Source organism: Gracilinanus agilis, chromosome 3 (assembly GCF_016433145.1).
Source record: "Gracilinanus agilis isolate LMUSP501 chromosome 3, AgileGrace, whole genome shotgun sequence".
Classification (NCBI taxonomy): Eukaryota; Metazoa; Chordata; class Mammalia; order Didelphimorphia; family Didelphidae; genus Gracilinanus; species Gracilinanus agilis.
Genome location: NC_058132.1, coordinates 563,601,029 through 563,620,555, shown reverse-complemented (window position 1 = coordinate 563,620,555; position 19,527 = coordinate 563,601,029). Strand labels below are relative to the sequence as shown.

Below are 19,527 nucleotides of genomic sequence, written 5' to 3'. Positions count from 1 at the left end.
TTTTGACCAAAAATATTCATAAGTCCTGGGAAACTTTCTAAAAATAACTGCCACCAATGTGTGTTAATTAAAAATAAAAAATGAAGGTGAAATAAAACTAGTATCTTTGATGAAATGGGCATAGACAAATTTAAAATTTTCCAGTAGCAGAAGAAAAGTCATTGTCACAGCTATTTCAAAGTAAAGCAAAGCGGGATCTGATCGCAATTAAATGAGATAACTAAAAGTTATTTGTAATGAACTTTTTAATGCAACACATTGAAACGTATACCATGCTCCCTCCTTATCTGCTTCACCTGCCTGCTACAGTACCCCCCAAATCCTTTATATTACTGATGAAAGGTCATCTTCTGCATTGAGGCTTTCCTGATCTCTTGAAGTAAGAATGATCTCTCTTGATTTGAACTTCATATGGCATTTTGTTTGAATGTCCTTTATGTCCTTACTCTATAATTTATTCACTTATGTCTTACTACATCCTCTCCTGCCATGATATTACTAGTAATTGAGTCTAATTTGGATATTTTGTTTCTTATTATAGGTAGGACAATGCTTTGAATAGAATAAGAACTTATTAAACATTAATTGAATGAATTAATTGACAAATTAATGGCTCAATAGATGAATAGATGGAAGGATGGATGGATAGGAAGTCACTAGATTTTTATTCAGAAAGATATGACCTCAAAAATTTGTCAGTTGTATAACAATCATTTAATCAAATTACTTAATCTTTCTGAACCTCAATTTTTCTCATTTGAAAAACAGAGACTGATTAAATGGTCAGCCTCCAAGGTCCATTCAAATTCTAAAATGTTTACATAGATAAAATAAGTAAAAAATAATGTATGTTTAATTGTCTCTATTCTTGTATTTTAAATATTTTTAAAAGTTCAATTTGAAATGTCTTCCCATAATTAATGTCTACCTTTAAAATCCAAATTTAAAGGTGATGAAAGCAATCTTATGTCTAAGGTATCCCCAGGTTATTGTTGTCACATTTAATACATTTCATATTTGTCACTTGTTCTCCTATAAATAAATCTCATATATTTAATGCTTTTAATTACAAAAGGATACATTTGCTCCATGTTGATTATGAATAATCCTGCTATATAAATTAAGACTGTTAGAAACATTAAAATTAATTAGGTGTTTTTATCCTTTTCTTGTATTTTTCTAATTCTTGTTCCTCTTTTTTCCTAAAATTAGTTTTTACTATTTATAACATTCAGTAAGTATAAGACTTCACTTTCATTCCAATTGCTTATCACTAGGAAATGAAATATTCTCCAGGGCCATAAAAGTTTTTAGTGCTTTGTGAGATTACAGATAACAAGATATAGCTCATTAACTACAAATTTAGTGAATTGTGGAAAGAAAGGTCAAAAAGTCTTTACATCCACTGGTTTTGTATCTGGCTTTATTTCAACAGTCTCAGTTGTGTGTGTGTGTGTGTGTGTGTGTGTGTGTGTGTGTGTGTGTGTCCAAAATCATCACCAGTTCTTATGAAAGAGAATGAGAAAAGAATGACTGAATAAAAATGTAGCATTTTTTAAAAAAATAGCACTAAAGCTTGGAAATTAGCAAACCATTTTATATTAATATTAACTGCAGCTACAAAAAAGAAGATTTATTAAGAGAATATATAGTCATATAATATACTAATAGCCATTTTCTAAACCAGTGAGTAGGATTAAATGATCTTCCAACATTTTATACCACTGATACCTTGATGATGTTAGGAAAAAATTGAGGAGAGCCTCAAGGATCTTTAGTGAACCACCTCTGATGAACTTATGACAGTGTTCATATATGAATCTCACAACATGGATAAGCATGAATGGATTGCAAATTTCATCACTTGGAGGGAACTTGCAAATTGATTGGATCAAATATATCCTTGAGTACTAAACTATCTCACAGTTTGAATTCAAAGTAAAAAATGGAAAAAAATATTTTTAGAAAGTCTATTTATATTAAACAAAATGTTAGTGTCATATGAAGTTACTTTTATTTGTAAATGTCACCTTACTGAATAGGGTGTTGAGAAACTGAAGAATTCAGTATTCTCACATTATTGTTACATAAAGGTGCCTTGCCATGAATGGACTGTTACTACTCTTCAAAGGCATTGATATAGTAACACATATATCACATACTAGACACTACATATTATCATTTAAAAGTAGAAAAAATGGATCAAGACAAGACAGTTTTAAAACAGGAAGGCTTCTAGATATGAGTATAAACTTCCACGAAACTAAATTCATTTCTTCCAAACGCTCTCACCCAATTGAACCCTTCTGTCAAATTGCTTTGAATGTTAAGTATATGCAAGCCTCACTCATCACAAAGAAACAAACATATTTATGAGCACTTTAGTCATTACAAACTATGATGGAACTTTATCTGACATTCTAAACATAGTTATATTTCTTTGTATTTGACTTTACCAACATGTAAAATTGAAATGTGAAAGTAGATCCATCCTATTGACATATCTTATAACTGATGATGTGAAAAGTACTGCTAATGCCTTTCTGATTCTACATTTACTCACAGTTGGGTTTTTAGCAATAGCAATTACATGAAGAATTTTCCGTGAATTTAGAAAAAATGTACATAGAACTCTTGATGGATTGTTTTAGCTTCCCCATCTATTTACCTTAATAACAGATGTCTCAACTCTTGACGGTGGGCTCTGAACTTGTGCTGCTGCCGCCATATTTGCAATGGTGCTAAGATGGTTCATCTGGCTCATTGCCATGGTGACAGATGCTGGAGGTAGGCTGACAGGAATTAGAGGATGGGGCATCATCATAAAAGGAAGTTCCAGTCCTATAAGAAAAAAAATATTTATCATATATGTGCTTCTATGTTTTGGATAAAAACATTAAGTGATCAAACTTTTAAATTGTTGGCACCATAAATCATTGAAAAATGAAGTCTTCAGAAATTCTGCTGTAACAAAAGAATTCAGAGAGAATCATACCTCCTCTAAGTATGTTACTCCCCCTTTGGACAATAGGAAATATTCACACGTGGAGGAAAAATAGGTGACTAAGACTGGTTAAATTGTTGTCATGTTCTATTGCATCATGAATAGTTGTATAAGGTATCTTATGCCAAGTGTGATGGTATATTTATTTTGCTTGTGACTCTAATAAAATCTTATTTAAAAATCAGTTACTTATTTTTAATTCATACTAACCACATTTAATTATTTATATGCAGTATTTTCACTGAATCTCATCACCTATGTTGACTACAAAACAATGACATACAATTGTATTTGTTGAAAACTATCAATGTTAGTGCTAAAAGATGCCATCGTACCATTTGGCAGAAGGTGGTTCTGCTGAAGAGGGTTGAGAGGATGACTAACTGGAAGGTTATGCTGTCCAGGCAAGCTGGGGTGGTTAACAGAGGCCTGAGATCCTTGGGTGGGGGGAGACTGAAGTTTTTCCTTATCCCAAGAACCATCACTGCTGCCTGTGGGGAATGAATATAAATTATTTGGATACAGGAAGATTCCAAATTTGCAATGACTAAATTTTCTAGTAAGGCCACAAATTTAACCCATTCAGAGAATGGAAAAATATTTGATTTCTTAGGGGTAATGAAGTGAAATGAGAGATACAATTTGGTTTTCCAATTTCCCTATCCAAAGAAACATTCTAACTTTCCAGATAGGTAATGGCAACAATATAATTAGACACAAGTTGAATGATAATATTTGTTATATTCTCCATATGTAGGACTAATTTTTTAAAAGTTGAAAGGCTCTAGCAAAAATTTGTCAATCATATTTCCCTTAATTATTCATATTTCAGCATCTTAATACTTGGAAAATACACATTTAACTATTCACTAATATTTGAACATCTTGATGTTTAAAATTTAAAACAAAAAATAGATAAAAAAGAATTAGACATATATCAATTTCAAATATTATATATTTGCTATTGTGCTACTCTAAACTGCTACAAAATACGTCGATATTTAAAAGTATCTAAGAAACGTAGTCATTCACTGGTCAATTATTTTAATCATAAAAGGATATTTTATTTATTTACTGAAATTTAATCATGATTTATATTTAGAAGGATGCAGAAATTTACTCTAGTATTGCTGAAATCCATATTAAATTGTCAAATTTTTAGAATTAATATGTTTAGTGTAAATTTAAAAATTAATTTTGAGATAGTATGTTAACTTGCCCAAATGTGGGGCATGGTAGAAAAGATTTTTTTAGAAAGGTGTTACTTTTACATAGTAATAAAGAGTCATAGTAATGGATCATAGTAAAATATTTTTGGCTTACATGTGTTTCTATATTTTATCTTTGACATAAAATATTTATAGAATTTACATCATGACAATATAAAGATTTCCAAAAGTACATTTGAGGTGCATGTAAAGTACATATAATGGTAGATGGAATTTAACTATATCCGACTTAAAAGTGGACTGCATAATTTTCTATTGAAAAATACTTAAATGTGTTTTAATTTTCACTATCAGCACAAATTAAATCTACTTCAACATGAATTCATTTCAGAACTTGTGCTACTGAACACAAGATTTATTCCTCTAAAATATACTGGAAAATTCTTTTCAACTAATAAGTATTCGCCCTTTCAAAACCATATTTTCTTATTAGACACAGAACAGTAAAGTTGGTGAAATTCCAATTTCAGTCCTTTAGCTCTATTAAAAACCGCCTTGTAAAATCTGTACAACATAGTTTTTAATGAAGAATGCTTAGTTATTGCCATGAATTTTTTCCATTTACTTCATGAAGACAGTTAAAACTCAATATAAATTCAAACTCATTAGCTCAATACTGTATGAATCCTAGTGTAAATTGTTCAGAAGTAGGTAATGAAAACTCAATTCAGATTTCTCTAGCTATCAAACAAAGCAATTTTATTAAACAATGAAAGGAATCAATTAAAACATCTTTATTATTTTACAAGAAGCCATGACAGCTTTTGTGAAAAGTTTATAGCTTAATTCTAAGATGATTCACTTGAAAGATATTTCCACAGCCTGATTCTGCACTGTGATGTGAATGTACATTCTTCTATACTCACAAAACTCCACCCTACATTTCAGTATTAACATTACAAATTTTAAAGATTTACTTTAGGTTTCTTAATTTGGCAGTGATTCTTGTTTTTTTTTTAATGGACACAAAATATCATGCCATTGTGTGATGGCAAGGCTATTCAGTCACAAATTACAAAAACAGTCTCTATTAAGTGCTTGTGATATATTTCTAAAGCACTTGCTATTTAGCTATGCTGGTCATTTGGCAAATCTATAACATTAAAACAAAAACAAAAGATAATACAACTGAAATCCTATTCTATACAACTCAGTTTATTGAGTACTATTAATAAAATTGAGGTCCAAAATTAGGATAATATTGTGGGATTAAGTAGATTTTAAAATCCGATCTTGTTTACAGTCATCCTTGACTCTACCTTCTCCTTCCTTTCACATAAAAAAATATTCACTGCAGATCTTTTTAAGATTTTTAATTTTTTTACAGATTATACATTGGCATAATTTTCTATAATCATTTTCTGACATTTTGTGATCTACATTTTCATCCCTTTCTTCCATGCCTCCTCTCCCCAAAACAGCAGGTAATTCGACATAGGTTGTAAATGTGTTATTGTGCAATACAAATTTCCATGGTCACATTATGAAAGAAGACACATATCACTTACACTAGAGAAAAATTCATGGAGGAAATAAAGTGAAGAATGGCATGCTTCTATATGTATTCAGACTCTTGTCATCTCCTTCCATCACAGTGGAGATAGCCTTTTTTATCATGAGTCCCTTGGAGTTGTCCTTAATTCTTGCAATTCTGATAACAAGCCATTCAGAGTTGATCTTGGTATATTATTGCTGTTACTGTGTACAGTGTTCTTCCTGGTTCTATTCACTTCACTTTGCAGCACTTCATGTAAGTAGCTGCAGATCTTATAAATCTTATCTTTACCACCCTTTTCCTACACTATGAGGTCTATCTCCCTAGTCCAAATCCCTCTCACCTCATAGCTGGGTAACTGCAAATGTTTCCCAATTGGTCTTCCTGCCTCAAATATCTCCTCTCTCTAATCTATCTTTTCTAAAGTGTTATTCCTAGAGCATAGATTTGCCTGTCACTCATTAAAACCTACTATTTCTATGGTCAAATACAAACTTCTTGGTCATTTGAATTCCTTCACAAACTGTTTTGAACTTCCCTTTTGAGCAATACTATACACTATACCTCTTTATGCTCTCTACAATTTAAACTGACCTTCTAATGGATTCTAACACATCATGCCAGATCTTCAAACTCCTAGCTCCATGTCTTTGCACAGGCTATACCCAGAATGTATTCTTTCCTCATCTTTGCATTTTAGAATACTTACAGTTTCCTTCCAAGATTATTTCAAGTATACCTTGCTTCACAAGGCATTTCCTGACTTCTAGTGCCTCTCCCATCCTTAAAAATAAGTTTTGTTTATTTTGAATATATTTTGCGTATACTTATATATGCATACATGTGCCCCAGATAGAAAGTAAGTTCCTTGAAAGTAAGCAAGACTATTTCCTTTTGGTCATTATATTCCCATCCCAGTCCCTAGCAAGTGCTGATTACATAGAAGTTACCTAATTGATACTTGTTTGACTAAATGCTAATCTCTTCATTTAGAAATATCTCTTCCCAAGCCCTACTCTAAATCGTATATAATGACAGTAGATTTACTTTTTAAAATTAGGCTAATTCCTCATTTTTGCCTTGTTTTTTATTTTATTTTTATACTAAATTTAAAAAGCAAAAAATTATTTTCGTACATACATAAGGCTATGAAACTATGAATCTTAATTTCAAAATTTCTCATTATTCTTCTAAAGAATAATAAACCACCTATGATATTTTCACATGTCCTTTTCACCTGTGCTTCCTTAACATCCTTCTATTTTCTTCCGTGCATTTAAAAATGTTGCAGAAGCCTTTTTATTTATATCATTATTGCTAAAATCCCTTTTCTTCTTCCTATATAAACTGAGAAAAAGGCAGGAAAATTCTTGTCACAAAAAAAGCATGGCCAACAAAATGAATCCATATAATGGCTACAATTTTAAAAAAGTTCATTTATTCATCTTGTTTCATCATCTTGTCTTGACACATGCTTCATCATAAGTCCTCTGAAGACATAGTCTTTATTTGATGAGAATTCTTAAGGTCTCCACAGTTCTGTTTCTTTACAGTGCTTTTGTCCTTGAGTAAATTGTTCTTATGATTCCATATGAGTCATTTCATATCACCTTGGATTTTCTGAAATTGTCTCTTTTATAATTTCTTTACATTCAATAACATTCCATTACATTCATTTCTCACAATTTGCTCAGTCATTTCTCATTGCCTGAGGGAATCTGAGGAATGTTCTTGATCTCTGTTTCTTCCCTTCCTTATCAATTCTCTATCTGGAAGCTTGTTTTGCTAGTAACTATTTCCTCACACATTAGCATTCCTATTAGGACTTGCAAACCTGTTTAGTTTGGTATATTTTATAAAAACTGTCATCTGTCCATATTTTCATTCAAGTATCTATTGTCTCTTTCACAAAAGGGTGAAGACCTTGTAATCTCACTCCTGCTCCCCATTTGTACATTTGCATATTCTCCTTACAGACCCCATATTTAAGAAACAATAAGTTCAATAACTTTCTTTCTGCCCTAGTGTATTCCTCCTTTTGGTCTCCTTTCTATTTCCTTTGTTAAAATCCTCAGAAAAGAATCAATCCACCTTCAAGATGTCTACCTTTAAAAAAACACCTTTCAATATCTTCTAAAGACATTAAGGTTCTATTATTAAAATGTTAGCATTATATGATCATACAGTGCCTTCCACTTGCTCAAATAAATTAACTTCCCTGTGTTTTTTTCCTTAGTTTTTTATTTCAAAGTTACAAATTAACACTTATTTTCATAAAAAATTATTAGAAGTCTTATATTTCAATAAAGATGCAATTTTCTTATACTCAGTTTTAGGAGAATGTTATTCTTGCTTACAAGCCTACATTATTTTTTAACTTTTAAAAGATAATATTCCAAGATTTCCTCTGGTTTTTAGTAGAAGCTATGAGGTCTTGTTTGATCCAAACTATAGTTCCTTGTTATTTAAATTAATTCTTTCTGGGTCTTTGCAGTATTTTAATTTTGACACAGAAGCATTGGGTTGTCCTTATGACATTACTGGTATCTTTATTTTTAGGCTTCAGTTAAACTTTAGAAAAAAGAGTTTTATCTGGATACAAAATATCCCACCCTCATAAAGTTTTCTTTTGTTTTGGTTTTTGGCTAAAAATCATTAGGAGCTAATGCCTACAGCAGGAAAGTACAATGACTACCTTCATTAATTAGGATCCTGCTTACCCTTTGTCAACTCTAATAACTGGTTGTTTGAATTAATCTCTTTTTAAAATAGAATCACAAGTGCTTCTGGAAAATCATAAACTATTTGACTACCCCAAGTATATTAAAATTCCACCCTTCTATTCCAATAGCCATTCAATATCAGTCAATTTTTTTTGCTGCGTCCATAAATTTAGAGCTAAAAGATAACTTAGATGTCATAGATGTCATATAGTCCAAACTTTTAGTTTTACAGAATATCTAAGAAAAAAGTTTTTAAGAAGTCCAGAGAAGAAAGATGACTTGCCCATGAAGGCCAGTAAGGAGGAGAGCTGGTATTTGAACTTAAGCTCTGACTATAATTGCAATGAACAAATAAAATATTCATGGCATAAGAAAATGGAATAATTTCCTGTGGGAGCCTTACCAGACATACAAATCTTGGTCCTATCAAAATGACTCTTATCTATAACTACCATTGAAATGAATAATATCTTCTAATTCATTGTCATCATAAAGACACATATTAGAACCAACAATATATACACTAATAATATGTTTATAGAATGGAGATTAAATATTTGGAAGTGAATAATAATAGCTAAACTTTTGGGTTCTGTATCATAATACAATGCAATCTACAGATATGTAAATTGAGTAAGAATATTTTAGCTTTTCTTTTATGTTATTAAACACCTGCACAAACTCCAGCTATTATTGTTATTTAGTCCTAAGATTGGAGGTGTCTACTGCTAACTATATAGTAGAAGCACAAAATGATGTTGGTATCCCTTATAACTAAGTGCCAAGTAACCATTTGTTCTGACTTTCCCCAAGGCTGACTAACAAAGAAGGAAAAACCCAAAGGACTTATTTTGTCTTACTAGTAGTTTAAAGAGTGACACTGATAAAATGAGATAGGGAATCTTACTGTCAAGTTTATTTGACAATGAAAATGATTGTAGTGGCTGCTACTTTCTCCATAAGACTACAGGATGCTTAAAAATATTTTATCTATCCCCATCAAAACAAGGGAAATAATAAACTTAGTGGAAAAAACCACAAAGATTTATTTCTATTTCTTAATTATACTCATTTTTATAAATAGGTAAGTAAGTTTTCCTCCACCTTTAACAAGAAAACAGAATTTTCTCTTTTCAGTCTTAACCTGGACCTAACAAAGAAAACATTTAAGACTCTCTCTCTTTCAATACATACACACACACACATATGTAATACACAAATTTTATATGTACAAGACACCAAGTTTTTACAAACTATTCTCCACTTTTTTCCTCCCTTTTTCTCACTACTTTTAATGTCAGCCAGTTTTGTCTTAGAAGGCTAGCCTTTTTCAACTCCTACCCGTGGGCGTTCTCCCTTTATAAATAAGACAAGAAAATAGATATCCTTGGGTGCTTTGGTTCAACTTCATAAATTGATTCTTTTAAATAGAGAGAGAAGCCAGGTTTTAGGGGTACAATTAATTAGGGGTGCAATTAAAACTGTTCCAGTTTAAGCACAACATTTCAGAAAAGAAAACACCAGAAGTGCCTCATTGCATTTTAAGGCATCTTCCTAATTAATACTATTCAGGAATGACCACAAAGAGGTCCTTTTTCAGACATTCAGATTTTTGAGTTTTGTGTTCTCATTGTACCATTTGATCAGGAAGGATGGGGGAAAGCAGTGAACCTTTTCCTTTTTAACTTTTCTTATACTTCTTCCTACTTTCCTTACTCTAGTAGACTGTGTGAGTAGTGAAAGGAGCCCTGGAATCTATCTTTGATTCTGTCACAAAGGTGCTCTGATTTAGGAGAAAGTTCATATCAACCTCTTAAGGTATCAGTTTTCTTATCTAATTGAGAAATTAGATGGTTTTTATAAGTCTCCTGTGAGAGATTAGCAAGAAAGCAAAATTAAAATGCTATATTTTATTTCTGTCTTCTCTATCAAGGAAATAGATTCTCACCCTATTAAGGAAAAAGTACTCATCTAATAGAAACTGAAGACCAAGGTGAGATATAATAGTATAAGAGTACCTTAGTTGCATAGGGAGGTTCTACTCCCAAGATCCTGCTAAAATGAAATTTAAAGAGCATCCATGTATTGCTATAGTAACTCTGGTGATAATCTCTGAGAAACTACAAAAAAGGCTGGGTCAAGAACAGTGATATAGGAAAATGTTGTGTTTTTTTTCACAGAGAAGAATATATATATATATATATATATATATATATATATATATACACATACACACATACATAGATTCCACAAAAAATTGTTTAAGAATTTGTAAGGCAAATTATTAGACAGATGAACTTTGAAAAGAAACCTCTGATTTCTGTAGAAGATCATGTCATTGCTAAGAATACGTCAATCAAGAGTAACTCCATTTATATTTTTTTTGAGAGGGTTGAGTTCACCACAAGATATCTACTACAATGCTTAAATAAATGTAGATGACTTTAGATTTCTCATCCTGATATGTTCTACAAAAATGGAAAGACAATGACTTAATATTGTTTTATGTGTCTGTCATATAAGAATTAGCCTCAAATATAGAGAAATTCATCAATAGAGGCTTGACCTTGAAATGATCGTTTTGTTATTGTTTAAAATAATTCATGAAGAATAAGTTATGGTGAAATTTTGATCAGTAGCTTTCAAAGGAAGAACACACTAATGAAACTGAAAATTCTTGAAGCATTGAATTAAGGATAATGGATAAGGAGAATTTGATAATCATAGTTATGTCAGCATGGCATTTGGCAAAAATCATTCACGATATCTTTGTGGACAACATAAAGAAATGTGACCAGGATAATAGTAATATCATGTTGTTATAGAACTACTTAGGTCATAACATTATATAACAACTGTAGTTGCAAAAATGGATGATCAATGAGTAAACATGAGCTTTGGGGGAGATAGTACCTCATATTTGGTCTTGTTATTAGAGAATTTCTTCATTTTAATTTGTTTTAAATCACTGGCTTATAAATAGCCTTTAGAGAGAGGTAGAAAGAGTAGCTAACGGGTAAAAATAAAATAATTTGGCCCATATAATGTGGTAATCCACTATAATGTTGATTTCAAGCGAATAACATGTTATCTAAAAAACGTTAAACATAGTTTCCCCTTTAATTCCAAAAATTTATTAAATATATACCTTAGAAGATAACTGAATTGAGAAAAATAGATGTAAAAAGAGACAATGTAAAGAAAAACCACCAGTGTGAAACTGATAGAAAATAACAGATTTATTATATTGTCATATAACAATACATATTTATAATATATATTTAATAATATAATATTAAAATACATTTATTATATAATAATATAATCTTCATTAATAAAAAGAAGTATCTGAATTAAGATATATGAGACCCATTATACTCAGCACTGGCCAGATGCATCTAAAGTTACATGGTCCCATTTTCATATTATTTTGGCAACAATGTGAAAGATGTCTTATAAAGAAGAGAGAGTAGAAAGTGCAAATCAAAGCTTAATGAAAAAAATCTAGTTGAAAATAAACAAGGTTACAAATGAGAATGCAAAAATGAAAATTAATGAGATATAGTATATGCAAGAATTGATAGAAACTGACAAATGACTAGATGTGGAAAGTGAAAAAAATTTTTTTTCAATATTTGGAGCCTGGGAGAGTTTTTACTTTGCCATAAATTTTCAATTAAATCAAATAAAAATTTGGTCCAATGAATTCATATCAATATAACATAGCATATCACAAGTAACAATTTTTTAAACTTATGGTTTAACTTTCTTTTATAAATATTATCCCCAAACACCCAAAATATTTCATCAATCCCACTGACCTATATAAAAATTATCTTTTCTCATTTAAAAGAATATTCTTTAAAAAATATCTTCTGAAACTAAAACGTAAGCAATTTTTAATTACTTACAGTGGTCACCATCTAAAAATTGAATTGTTGAGAAGAGATAAAATTAAATAGATAATAATAAAAATAATACAGGTATGAAAATTTTAAAAAAGTACTATACCATATCTGGGTCTTTTTGGTCATATTTTTGTGTATTTCAGATTTCATCATGTAGAAAGAGCTGGTTTTGGATTCAGAAGACCTGGCTCTACTATGTACTGGCTACTGAACTCCAGGGCAAGTTACTTAAATTCACTTTGCCTCAGGAAACTCTTTTAGACTATAAATTGCAGAGTTGGTGCTGCCCTGTGTTGATAAGAGGGGATTTTCTCACTAGGAATCCTATATCAATGAAATCACAAATGTTGTCCATTGCTAATGCTAACAAATGTTGAGGGCTTCCCAGGGAATATATACTAAGCAAGCCAGCAATGAGGAAAAATCCATTGTTCTTGTAAACTAACAACAAAACTTTAGAGTTATGACTTTTGTAAATTCTAATCAAATATATTTAAATCCCTATAGGAAAAATGACTACATTTAGATTATGAAGATTTAATCTAATGACTAGTCAATGATGGGCAGATTACTTAATTTATCTTAGCTATTTTCCCATCTACAAAATAGGCATAGAGTATATTAACTACCTCACATGGCCTTTATGAAGAAAGTAGTTTGTTAACCTTGCAGTGCAATGGAAATGCATTATATTTTTATAACACTGAAATCCTATTGAGGCAACATTTGACACTTGGCCCACTACATTTTGGTTCTCTGTTGTACTTGGAAGAAAAGCCTTAACAACCTTTTACTAACCTAGGCAGGAATTGCAAAGATTTGTGTTTGAAAATGTCAGAAATATAATCCACCTCACAAAGTCTATATCCTGAAGCTTCATCCTTCCCCCAATTATCTATTCTATGTGTTGATTTAAAAAAGCTAATACTAGTAAACTGCTCTGCAACATATCAAGATAGTGCCTCAGTTTAAGGTTCCCATTGAGGAAATAAAAGTTATTTATCAAGGACAAGAATAATAAGCTAAAAGAAAACAGAACTGTGTATATTATAATCCCTTCAAAGACAAAACCAAAGCTTATTTATTGAATACCTATGGTATATTAAGTTAGCATTTTGAGCATTAATGGAAAAAAACATTTTTTAAAAAAGCCCTTTGAGTACCCTAATCCTGGAATAGTATCTTACACATAGTAGGTACAATAAATGTGTTTTGTAGTGAACTGCATAGAAAGCTCCTAGGTTGGGCATTATTCTTCAAGTTGAACAAAGTTAATTAACAGTCTCTGTTCCTTGGGAGTCTTTTCTTTAAAGCAGAAATCACTAAAATGGTCAGACATAAAGGAAATAGAGACAACTAAACAACAGTTGAAAGACTACCATTTGTCTAACAGGTAATACAATAATTAATCATGATATAAAGTAATTGCAGAGTCCCTTTAAAAATGCCGTAGAGGGATCTGGCTTTAAATCTAAAGTGACCACATTACACAGCCATGAATGAATTCAGTCTATTTCAAAGAACACTAAAATACTATTATATTTGAGTGGTGGATTAGTTTCACACTGCAGGCTTATTGAAGCTACTGTTTGTATAAAACCAAAACATTTCTTCCTATAGCTCCCAGTCATACTACTTAGCAAGAACAATAATTTCAAAGAATTAATAAGAAAACTTTCAAGTGGGGTGCTTTTCAAAATTATAATGACCTCTATTATTTTTGGGGGGCAAAATTCAAATTCACCAGAAGATCAGTAGGAATAAGAGTACATTGGAGATGGAGTAAAGATTCTTGATTGAATGATTAGGAAGAGAAATCTTTACAGTCTTTATTACTACATAATAGTAAATTCTTCAGAAAACAGAGTTTTCATGATAAGTGAATAGAATATTCATATCAAAATAGAGAGGGCAGAATTCAGAAGAGGTGCTGTGATTAAAAAAAGTTCCTTTTTTGCTATGATGGTTCACACTATTTTGAAACATCTGCTTGTCCTTTCTAGTAATAGATTTACTTTAATACTTTGACATATCTCTAATTCCATTGTGGTGGTTATTTCTTCCACCAACAGAGATGGCAGTGCTTCTTCACCTTTAAGATCTTTGCTGTTCTCATCTTTAGAATAGTTGTGCCCTCTACAACAGAGTATTCAATGCAGTTGGCATAAAGAGTTGACATTGTTTAACAAAGGGATGAAAAGTTGTACTTCAGCCTTTACCATCCTGGAAACCACTCCTCTTTTACCCAACTTCTCAATACCTTGTCCTTCATGAAAAACTACAAAACTCAAACAGATTTGTCTCTGCTAATATATAAGAACTATTACACTTATTTCCCCTAATCCAAATAATTTACTTCAACATTTTTACATAATGGAAATGTTTATTTTTCCATGCCTATTCAGTTGTTTACTGTGAGTACTAAAAGGACTTTTGGGGCACTAAAAAAAAGCCATGGTGAAATTCAGAATGCTATAATTGTTCAGGAACATTAGTTTCTGGAATATTATCCTTACATTTCTAAGTATTTCTTTATAGATATGAAGTAACATTTAAACCTTCCTGAGTTATTTTACTCAAAATTCCTTACAACATAACCTAATTGGAACCTAATTTCTCAAGAAATCTGTGTATTAAAAAAGACCAAAAAGAGGTTCAATGGCTAAAGGTATGCCTAAACATAAAAAGTCATTCTTCAATGGTTTTCTTTAATGTGGCCTTAACTCTTCTAATCGTTTTACTCTAGGAGCTCTTTTCATTTTCCAGCAACATACAAAACATATTTTTCCAACATTTAGATGCTATGACACATATAGATTATGCAAAAACCCCTATTTTCATGGTCTTTAGGAATAAGATATGATCCATGTACAAATAATCATAATTGAAAATGCATCATGGGAGTGCATAAAAGAGCAGACTAAGATCACAGGAGGAAAATGTCTTTATTGAGTAGGATAAAGGACTTTTTGGAAAAGGCAGCATTTGAGGATGATCAGGAAATTGGTAAAAGAGGTACAAAAAATTTTTAAGCACCAACTGATCTTGGATTTATTCATGTTGCTTGTTAGAAAACATTTCCAAAAGACCCTATGTCAAGTATATATTTTATTCAAACCTATTTCTATTACCAAATATTGAAAGTTTAAAAGAATAAATATTTCTGGATGTAGAAATTGGTGATTTATACTGGTAAATGGAAATGCATGCTGAATATCATTGAATTCAATTTCATATAATAAATATTTATCAGATGCTTTCTATGGCTAAAGCACTGTGTTAGATAGGGAAAGAAATTAAAGGCAAATAAGATATAATTCCTGTCCTCAAGAAATTTACAATATTTAACAAAGTATATTCATTTTAAATTATTTCAGGTAATTATTATGTGTGCTAAGAAAACTGAAAGAAGTTGAAATGTTTCAATATCTCATTAAAAACATGAACATAAAATTCACTCCACTATACATTTGCTGTTCTGCCTAGTTTCAATTGCAGAGAACAAGATGCCCCTCCAAAGTTATACTCCTAATATCTTCACCATGCTGCTAACTCAAGCCTTGATTGACAGTGTCCTTAAGCTTCCTCTCCCTTCTGATCAGAGGGATGAAAGTACCGATTTTTTTTTTCTGGTCTCTTTTTGTATGTTGTCTTTCCTCTTAGACTCTAAGCATCTTGAGTGCAGGGACTCTTTCTTTTGTTTTTTAATTGTATTCCCAGAGCTCAGCACATGCTCTGCATATAATATGTGCTTAATAAATGTTTATTTATTGTAAAATTGGAAAAGACCTTAATAATGAGAAAGGTTGAAAGCAAATAGAAAAGGGGATGGCAGAAAATAAAACAGATAGAAAGTGTCATGGAAACAATAAACATGAGCTTGGATAGACTTTGGGAGGTGGTTGAGAATAAATGGGTCTGGCCTGCCTCGGGTAACAAAGAATCTGACATGAACGAATGATGGAACAACACAATGTTTGTTGGGTTAGATTAAATACCCTGAAAAGAAACATAATCTATTCTAGGAAATAAAACATGAAAGACAAAACTACCTGTTTCTGTGTTTTAAATTCAATGAAAAAAAAGATAGACATCCCCATCGCATCTTCATTTAATCAGTGTAAAAAATGTTAATTATGAAATATTATTTCCTTTCCATATTCATGATAATGCTATCAATAATAATGAGTATTTATATAGCACTTTAATGTTTAAAAAGACATCTCACCTGATCCTCAAAAAACTTGCAAGGTAGATACTCTCTTCATTTTATAGGCAAAAAGGCAGAGGCAAAGATTAAGTAACCAGGTAATAACTTTCTTTGGAAGGATATGAACTAGATCTTCCTGAGTCCACATCAGGTACTCTATTCAGTGCACCACCTAGCTACCTAGTTATCCAAAGTTACCTAATAGGGCCTCTTAAAATACATGGTACTAAAATATAAAAGTAATCCTTTGCAATTTCATTCTATGTCTAATCAAATTTGTTTTCTTCCTTTATAATTCCCAAATCTGTATTTTCATAAATTCAGTATCACGGCAATCAATAAAATATTTTGCTACCAGATTCATTTTGGTTTTCTGCACTAGAATCCTGACTCTCCACTTTAATTAATGGTTTATTATGACTATCATCATCAATTACTTCGGATGTTCTTAGCTAGATGAACATAGCATAATAGATGGTAGTGCCCAGGTTAATTAGTGTTTTGTTTAGCTCATGGGAAGTATTGCTCTTGCTAGCTTAAGAAATCTATAATAAGAAATATGTGTATATATTTACATGTACATGCTACTTTGAAAGATCTGCTAATTTGTTAAAAAATATTTCAATGCTTCAAGGATACCTAATTTTAGTGGTGTTCATACTCCTATCTATGACTTTACAGACTACTTTTACAAATGCTGAAACAAAGTAAACAAAAACATATATTTGTTAAACAGTCTTCTGATAATGGTCTGCTAACAATACATTTAAAACTAATGTGTATGATTCACTGAATCTTCATCTGCTGATATAGACAGTTCATAAACTTTATCCTTTGATAGATTTTGCTTTAGGGACTTCAGAGATTGTCAAAGCATACTTTTCCCCTAAATATTGTGAAGTATTCATATCTGAAAACTATTATAGGCTTTGGAACAAGGATCATTAAGCTGCTCATAACAACTGCTAGACATGCAAATTTTATCAGGCCATTAAAAATACTAACCAGGATATATCAATATAATTGACTGAGAATAAGTTCCTTAAACTCACATTATTTCTGACATTCAAAAACAAAAACACACACACTAATAGTGTTCAGATTAATAGTATTCTTTCTAAGTTCTATACTATAGCTGAAAAAGAAAATAATGCCTCTATTTTTCTTTTCTTGTTTCCAATTCATGTATAATAATCGTGTATGTGTGTGAATGCCTGGGTGGGTGTTTTGAAGGGAAAGGCAAGAATATGGGGGATCTATGAAATTTCTTGGGCATTGAATACAAGCACTAAGTTGCTAAAAGATCCAAGAAATGAACAACCTATGTCTCATATCTACTACAAGCAGAAAGGTACTGGATCTATCTAGAACTATAAAAGAAAATTATCTAGAACTATAAAAAGAAAATCCTTCATTAGGTCGTCCATAAAAAAAGAACTATTTAAAAACCCAACTCTCTGTGGAAACAAAGGTATTCAAAGGAAACTCTTAAATTAGGCTCTTAGCAGTGGGATCCCATTTTATAACATGATGGCATATCCAGAAACAGTGGAGAACTGAGAAATGTTACAACACTGGAATAGGAAAAGAAACTCATGTAGAATAAGGAATATAATTTAAATTTAGGATGAAATAAGAAGATATTTAAGAATCTAGAATCACTGGCTAAGGACTTGAGGGTTCAGATGCCAGAATTCTTATATTTTATTAAAATATGTTGTCATCCTGATTTTCTTAAGTATCTAAATAGTAAGTTAAGCAATACCATTGCTGACATTATTGGGATTGAAGCACAGTTCAATTCAAGTCAAATTAATGAACATTTATTAGTCTTAGGGTCTTGACCAAGATTTTTATTTCATACATCTAATAAATAATAATAGTGAAAACCATTGTAAAGAATGAATTAGTTTCTTGAGTTAGTCATATGTAATGCAAGCATAGTTAAATGAGGTCAATCAGAAGATCATGCAAAAATTACCAGACCCAATGCAGTTATTTTCTACATGGGCTTTCAAGGATGATGGTAGTTATTTGTTTGTTTGTTTTTAAGTAAAATTGAAAATATGTATCTGAATAAGAAGTTATTCAACTACACTTTAGTATTTACTCTTCCTTGATCGATGGTTAGAGGTTGAAGATGAGTCAGCAATGTCATCTTCCTGTTAACAAGGAAGGCATGATATCAGCATGAATAAAAAGGATTATGACATTTAGGGTAACCATCCTATTATATTCAGCACTGACAAATACTTTCTAGATCCTTTCTCAGATAGACAATAAAAATGTGGAGTACTTGGAAATAATCTAGTGGAAAGCAACAAAGAAAATTAAACATTGGAAAATGACACCTAAGAAGTTTTATTTAAAGAAATGTTTCTGTGCTTGTGCGTGCTTGTTTTTGTTATTGTTTTAAAATCCTGTAGAATGGAAAACTGAAAATTCTGTCTGATGTTGTGCCTCTTATGGAAGGCTATATTGGATGGGGCATAGTTTAATGGGAAAAGAACTGGCTCCAAGAACTTGCTTTCAAATACATCCTCTGACACTAACTTTTTAATCTGGTTTAATTTACTAAAACATCCATGGTCCTCAGTTTTCTTATCTGTAAAATGTGGGTATTCAACTAGATGTCCTCTGAAGTCCCTTCCAGGCCCGTTAAACCTGATCCTTGCCTATATTTCTTTATTAAAAGGATCTTAACAGCTGGTCCCCATAAACTTATCAAAAATTGTCTCTTTTGAGCCAAAGAATTATACCTGGCAAATAATTTGGTGGCCTCTTATTGCCACCTTAAGACCTCTTATGGCATCCCTGAATGGAAAGGATGAAGTTATATCTAGGGGGAACTGGGAGGATCCAGAAGAAAAGTGATTGTTTGCCATCTTCTGATAAGGTAAGAGTGTTAAAAACATAAAATGTAGTTTGAGACTTCAAACAGAGATGAAACACTTCAGA

The 19,527-nt window shown here is 31.2% G+C and overlaps 1 protein-coding gene across 1 annotated transcript in view; it reads right to left on the bottom strand.

The window, feature by feature from the left end:
• Positions 1-19,527, bottom strand: part of DACH1 (dachshund family transcription factor 1) — a gene marked incomplete at its 5' end in the record, with an annotated part of 484,059 nt that overhangs the window by 112,270 nt on the left and 352,262 nt on the right. The window contains 2 exons of the mRNA XM_044669366.1: positions 2,669-2,841; positions 3,340-3,495. Of these exons, the coding sequence (XP_044525301.1) occupies positions 2,669-2,841; positions 3,340-3,495 (329 nt within the window). The remainder of the gene's footprint in view (positions 1-2,668; positions 2,842-3,339; positions 3,496-19,527) is intronic.